Source organism: Anopheles darlingi, chromosome 3, assembly GCF_943734745.1.
Source record: "Anopheles darlingi chromosome 3, idAnoDarlMG_H_01, whole genome shotgun sequence".
Classification (NCBI taxonomy): domain Eukaryota; kingdom Metazoa; phylum Arthropoda; class Insecta; order Diptera; family Culicidae; genus Anopheles; species Anopheles darlingi.
In genome coordinates, this window is record NC_064875.1 from 66,128,468 (window position 1) to 66,135,967 (window position 7,500).

The 7,500-nt window shown below is 49.9% G+C and overlaps 1 protein-coding gene across 1 annotated transcript in view; it reads right to left on the reverse strand.

The window, feature by feature from the left end:
• The window catches only part of LOC125955328 (novel acetylcholine receptor chaperone), a 9,329-nt gene extending 2,446 nt beyond the window's left edge, over positions 1 to 6,883 (reverse strand). Inside the window, exon 1 of the mRNA XM_049686449.1 lies at positions 5,816 to 6,883. Within this exon, the coding sequence (XP_049542406.1) occupies positions 5,816 to 5,926 (111 nt within the window). The 5' untranslated portion in view covers positions 5,927 to 6,883. The remainder of the gene's footprint in view (positions 1 to 5,815) is intronic.
• Positions 6,884 to 7,500: the final 617 nt, after the last annotated feature.

Consider the following 7,500-nt stretch of genomic DNA (forward strand, 5'->3'; position numbering starts at 1 on the left):
TGCCAAAATCGGAGCCGGATCATCCCACGGGGCCGCCTACCAGCAATGAAAAGGGAGAGTGTCACCGACGGCGCAAAAGGGAGCGGCGGCATGAGGCGGATTTCTATTTTCTCCGCGCCACGCTGATGATTATGATGGCGATGATCGTGTTCGATCGGCTTTCGTTGATGATCATCGCGATGATCATCAACTCAAATCACTTCCGTGGTATTAATAATTCACATCCCTATCGATGGCTGTTTAGTTTTTTATTTATTTTTTTGGTTGTACGAAATGGATCCGTCGATCGTCTTCGTTCCGGTGGACAATCTACCATTGCAGATCCTTCTCGGTTTCTAATTTCGTTTTCGGTCACGAAACCGGACGGCGCCGCCAATGCCACGGTCAAGGCAGACGGCCAACTCAGGGTGTCAGCGCGAAAGATGGACCTTTCCTCTGGATCGCTGGTACTGCGCCATCACTTTTGTGTAAATAAATATCGATCGATATCCCTTCCGCGGCGGTGTCTCTCGGCTGATCGATGGAGACGCCTGGTAGTTCCCCTGTTCGATGGTTGGTTGGTTCGTCTGTGTGCGTCCATCGTCCGTCGACCAGATTGCGTAGAACAATTGACGCAAGTGTCAATGCGCCTTACTGCTAAAGTGCGTCACGCTAAAAGGGACGCACAACTGACAGAGACCAGCGACGCGCAGCGCATTCCAAGCACACATGCTAGCGATCAGCTGCCCGGCCACCAGAATGGTGGTGTTGATGGATGGATGGATGGATAGGAACATCGATCGATGGGATGATGGGTATTGGCAAGACGGCGGCGGCTGCTGCTGCTGGCCTGTCCTGGTTGGCAGTCATGCTGTTCGGTGTCGGTTTACCTCCTGCTGCACCGAACCGCACCGTTCCTTGCTTGCCAAAGGTTCAAAGGCGCTTGCCAAACGCACCACACCACCATCACAACCACAAAAAGAGACGGGTAGAAAATGGGATACAGATAAAAATACCGCAACAACAAAAAAAGAAACGCTTAGTCCTTGCTCTGTCACCCCCTTGCGTTGTGGTTGCTGCAACATAATTGTTGGTTGCGTCTCTCCCATTTCCACGCAGCAGCATCGTGACGTAGCAGCAATGTTTTGTTTCGTCTCCCCTCCCGGGCAACGGATCATCATTTCTTACGCACCAATCAACACTTCATTATGGGCAGTGGCATTCTTCGTCCCCACGGTCCCTCGTCCCTCGTCGCGATCCCACGATGTCCTTGCCCTCCAAACCCATTCCTCCGCTTCTTTCGTCTCTCTTGACACATTTTCACGCTTGCTGCTAGTGTCCCGCTTGTTGGTGGTCGTGCGGCTTTGAAGCGAAGAAAATCCAGGGAAACTGTCGTGTTTATTTTTAATAGAATCATCCTCCTCATCCACCCTTTCCTCCACCAAGACAACTGACATCTGTATCCCTACCCTCGTCTCTGGGTTGACGGTCAACGGTCGGTGCGGTTTTGCGCTTGACTTGCACGATCTCTTTCGCTCTCTCTCTCTCTCGCGTCCGCTCTCTGTCGCTCGATCATCCGCCTCTCCGATCGTACACTTTAAGTGAGGCCATCAGTCAGAGGCCATAGGATGCGCGCGCGCGCTCGCGAGTACGCCGGTTCGCCCGGTGTGTGTCTGTGGCGATGGCGGTGTGACTATGCACTCTCTTTCGGTGTGTCTGATGTGTGGCGACACACCGTTACATGGGCCAGGCTCGGGGATTTTTGGCAAACGGAATGTCCCGCTGCACCGGATCACACTGGCTTGGGTTGGTTTTCGGCGGGAAAAGGGAAAATGCGTTTCCTCTTTAGTCCGGACTCCGGCGACTCAAGAAGGGACTTTCAATACAGGTTTCACATTTAAGGTGGCCGATTGGAAATGCGGTTTTTATGATAAACCGCACTCCGTTCTGTGGCGTTGCTCCCCAAGCGTCCCCAAAAATCGATCTCTCCCCTAATGGGCTGAGCTGTGTATCTGTGAGCTCGATAAAGAGAGAGAGAGAGAGAAAGATAGAGCGGGACACCGGGGCTATTTATACGCCAAAGCCAAAATCGCCAATCGGCACCGTCGCTTACCACCGATCCGTGTGGCCATCGTCCGCCATCGCACTGAGCGATATGCTTCAAGTTCAAGTGATCTGCTTACCCCTCCTCCACCTCCTCACGCTTCCCCCCTTTTGCGCGATGTGTTTACCGTGGAATGATGAACCGATCACTGGCGCCCACCCGCTGGTCACCAACATGCCGGGCTGCGCCACTTCAATCAATCACGATTGCGATCGATCGATCGATCGATCGACGGACGCCGATCCGGATCGCGGGATTTCGCGCTATTTTTCATCATCGGTTTTTGGTTGCTGGTCGCTGGCCGAATGGTGGTCCAGTGTTTCAAGTGGATTGCGCTGCAGAAACAAGAAGCAGGTTGTTGTTTATGTGCCACTGGAGAGCGAGATTGGAGCGATCGCTGCGCCGCGCACAATTGGCTACCATTGTGTTGTCGAGTAGTGCGCCATTGACGCGATGCTTGCGCCATCCACGGACACGCCTGCGAGGCGTCTGGCTGGTCTGGTTTTTAGCTTCCGTTTAATTGCATAATTCATTCTCGACGATGTTGATGCTTTTGTGTTGATGATGATGGTGGTGGTGGTGGTGGTGGTCTTGGTGTGTTACTATGGCGCCCACAATCGAGTACGTGTCGTGGCGGAAGGCAAAACCAACTCGGTAGGCTTCGGTATTTCTAAAAATACCTGAAATCGAAATCAAACGGACCGGTGTCAAAAGCAAAGAAGCCTATGGTAACCAACTCTTCCTAACCACGGTGTGGCCATGGCCATCGGTCTACCTGCATCGCGTCATTTTCATTGCCACGACGAGCTTGATCGATCAAGATCACCAAACGATCGTCATCGATCTTACCAGCACCAGCGCCGGTGGTTGCTGCGATCAAGTTTTTTTCACGCACATTCTCGTACACACACTGACTGAGGGAGTGTAATACCAGGACGATTCTCTGCCGCTGTATCCGCTTCGACCCGAAACTCATATTGGTCCAATCCTCTACGGTCCTCCTTCCTCTCCGCGGTTCCCGGTGTACGATGTATTGAGGGCAACGAGATGGCCATTAAATCAATGCGCCAATAATGTACCACCCTTCCCGACCTCTTTGCGCCACCCGGTTTGCTGCGCTTGCTATGGTAATAACTCTACCACGAGCTGATCGTTTATTAAAGCTTCTCACTCACTCGTCGTTGTGGCAACGTGGGTGCGAAACAGAGTGGCCATCAATCGAGCAAAAGCCGGGTTAGGGGGAGTGCTATGAATAATTGAATGATGTACAGACAACATGCCCTGCGATCGATCCATGGCGAGGATAAGGTCCTAGCCTGGAGGACAGAAAGGACAACACGTGCGATGTGCACGCCATTAATGTCCAATCTCGCCCCTGAGCAGCCTAAAGAGTTTATCGATTCCGAACACCGAACATTACCGATATCGGGCGTGAGGTGTTTGTATGTGCACAGGTCTAGTCAATTGTATGGCAATTAGGGCATAAGCGCAAACACGCGCGTTCTAGTTGGTTCTACAGCAATCGCTTTGGCTTAGGAGGGAGCTTACGTTACTTTCAACGAGAAATAGGCTCATTTTTGACGATTTTTTTTTTATGAAGAAACCATTCAACTTTATTTTTTTATCTTAATTTTATAGTAAACTATAACTTTTCAAAAATATTTGCTCGCTTTTTGAGGAAGGTTTGCTAAAAACTACATTCATGGCATCCTATCTAGAAAGACAAGTTTTTCAAAAGTGTACTTTTTGCAGTGCCCATTATAGCTTCCAGCTGGATCATCGGTAATATACAAATCAATACTCTTTTGATAGGTTATAACTTTATCCAGGTAGTCCCGCCGAGTTTTTATGGAACTTCCCATTTTTTAATTTTTGATAGGTTTTTGAAGTTGGGAAGGTGATGCTTTTACAATTTTGCCTTAAAACATAAAAAAACTTTATTAAAAAAGAAGTATCAACATTTTTTACAAAAAACTCAACGGGGCTACCTGGCAAATAGTGTACAGATTAAGTGTTAACACTTCATGTCGATCGCACCAGTAGTTTTTAGGCTACGAGCTTTTGGGAAAAGAGCATTTCAAGAATATTTTCAAAAATCCAGATCTGTGGTAATTTTATTTGGAATGTTCTAACAAATTTACACAATACTCTTAGAAGGATCAGCATCCATCAAAAAGTAAAAAAAAAATGTCATTCATAAAATTAAATACATAAGCAAGGTTACCTCAAAGACAAAAACTCAGAAAAAACAGAAGCGATGAAGACAATTTGTCAACGCAGTGGCACACATCACGGGGATGGACACAATAGACAAGGGCGGCAACGCGCGCACACACATCAACCACTACATACAAACACACCGTATTGTTTAACCGTGAAAACACCGTTCTGTTTTTTAGGCGAAATGTTTTGATTTTGAAATTTGGCCACCGAACGCTCACGAAACCTCGCGAAGCGCCTGGTTTACTTGCTGCTGGCAATTCGGCTAAAAGCAATTGTCACACCGCCCGCGGTAGTCCTCCGGCTGCTGTGCCAATGACAATGGTAGTGCAAGCAGAGAGGACACTAACCGCGAGGGTTGTCCTGCGAGGAGGATACATCGGGAGAATAAAAAACAAGGGAAAAATCAAAACAAAATATTACAAAATTAAACCACTCCCCCCAAACCCCGCGCGCGCCTTTCGCACCACCAAAAAGAGGATTTTTTGTGCTATTTATCTCGCCTTTTTTAAATTTAAAACTCTCATCCAACGACAACGGGATGAAGATCAACGAGCTCGCGCTCGAACCGTGTTATCGTCTTCGTCGTCGTCGGCGGAGTTGCCAATACGTTGCTCTTTAGGGCAAGTGTGGCCGCGAGAGAGGGTGCCACGAGTTCGCGTGCCACTTGGGCGATGGCGGAGGCAAACAGGGGCGAATGAACAAAATGTTGCAAAATTGTTCGTTCTGTTGCTTCTGCTGCAGGTTCGGCTATTTTAATAATGTTTCCACGTCGGTCACCGCGGGTCCGCGAGATGATGCTTTTGAATATCAAACCTCGTCCTCCCCTCGTGACAGAGTTGTCTTATCTCTCTCTCTCTGTGTCTGTCTGTCTGTTGGCCATCACTCTCTTGTACTGCTGCCGACCCACACTGGCGTGCAAAATGAGTTTGAATTCAATCATGCGACGGCTTAACGGTAGCACATTTCGTTGGGAAAAATGCTGCTTGGGTTCTTGTGGCCTTTGCAGCTTTGATGACCACCCTCACAGGGGGGGGGAATGCGAATGGTGCTTTCAACACAAACTGCAGGCTCAAGCGAATGAAATGCAGGTCATTAATTTCGAGGACAACGGACACGCGCGTTTTGTGCGCTGGCGTGTAGTGGCAACGTCCGGAGTTTGGCCGGGGCTGACCATCCCCTACTATCCCCTCACTTCATCCATTTTTGGGGGATTTTTCTCTATCTTTCACATAGAAACGTAGTAGGCATCATCACACCACACAGTAGGCTGAACGTGGCATGGCTTTGTATTCTTTCCCTTCTTTTTGCAGCGGATTGGAACCAGGCCACAACTCGGGAGGAAGTAAACGGGGGAAAAGTGGGGGGTTCACGCAATGTCAGATCAACTTCCGCCCGTCGGGCCAACATGACCTGCTTCGTTCGTACGGCCACGTCACGAGGGACGCACCAAAGCAATCGGCAAATGGCTACTTTGTAGGGGATTGGCATTCCTTCCTTGCTCGCACTCACCAGGTCCCGGTGCAGATCCTTGCTGATGTGTGGCGATATTTTCATGATGCCGATGAAGATGAAGAAGAGCCCGAGCAGTATCGAGAGGCTCCTCAGCACCAGCGACGACATCTTTTGCGTGTTTTGCGTAATTTTGACGGCTTTCACTGGTACTGGGGGTCACGAGCGAAAATCTCACACACGGCACTGGTTGGTCGACGACGGTGGGGGGTTGTTTTTTTTTTGCAGCACTTGCGATAGGTAGGCAGGGTAGGTGAGCAACTCCCTTTTCGGCTTTTTTTCTTTTTTGTTTGCACTAAGAAACACTGTAAACCGGCACTAGAACCACACAGACACACGCACACACTCTACGGTGATGTAGATGGAATAGCGGCAAGGAGAATGCGTTGTTGCGTTGGTCACTTGGTCGTCACCACAGCTTGCTAGCAAGGCTTGATACTATCGAGGGCACATCGAGCTGACGTTTGCACGTTCCACGTAGTAGGCAGGACACGCTACGGCAGCAACGGCAACGCGGAATCCACTGATAGGCGTGTACCGTGGTGTGTACCTTTGGGAGGGGCAGTAGACTGATTGTCACGAATAAATGGGTTGGTCAGCGTGCGGTCGACCAACACGGGCACTAACGAGGACCTGATTACACAGGTGAGAGCACACACACGTACGACAAGGACGTGTACGATGGAGCAAAACCACACAAATCAATAACCGACGACGAGCGACGACGACGACGACGACGACGATGAGGACGATGAAAGCTGCTGAAGCGGCTGATGCTGCTGCTACTTCCGTTGCTTCGGATCCGGCGTCGTGCAAGCAGGCGTTGTGTTGTGGAAAGAAGGGTTGGTGGCGGCGTCGGCCCCGGGAGTGAGCGAACTATATAGCCACGCAGTCGTCAACAGCAGGAGCAGCAATAGTAGTATCCTCTCTGCAGGAGCAGTTCGTCAGCGATAGGAGGCGTGAGTGAGAGAGTAGTGTGCGTAAGGATGCGCACGCGTTGGCAACGGTAATGGTTGCTTTTCCCCTGGTTCCGTTGTGTTTTCCTTAAGATTTTCCACACGCACACACACACACACACACTCTCTCTCTCCCTCGTGAACTGGAAGGACGGTGTCAACGAAATGTCAACGAACGTTAAAGGAGATACGTGTGCAGCGCAAAAGGATACAAATCGCCAAGCAGAGCACCACGGAGAATGAGAGGAACGCATGGATTGGCCGTTGGATTTGAATTTCGAATGGCAAAACATAACCAAAAGCAAATCACCTATTTCGTTCGGCTTGCTTTGTTATAAATGGATTTTCGCTAAGGTATTTGGAATGAAAGCAGGAAAACGACGTCGTTTATCGTCGTTCCATGCGTCCCTTGCGTTCTCCACGGTGCGCCACGCTGATGATCGATCGATCGGTCACGCTTACACACCGCGCCTATCGGCACCTGTTTCTCGATCCTGCTGCTGCTGCCGTCGTCGTCGGTTTACGTCGCACACGTTAGTCGGGGTTTTTGGTGCCCGATGCAGCGCCACGCGCACTTCACTGACTATCACTGATGAGACAGTGTAGTGCCAATCGTGCGAAGTGTAAATTCGCGTCCTCACGATTTTCCCATTTTCTACTCTCTCGCGAGAGCTTCGCTCTCTCGGGGAAAATCGCTTCCACTTGAGTTGGTTTATGTCTCTACTGAAG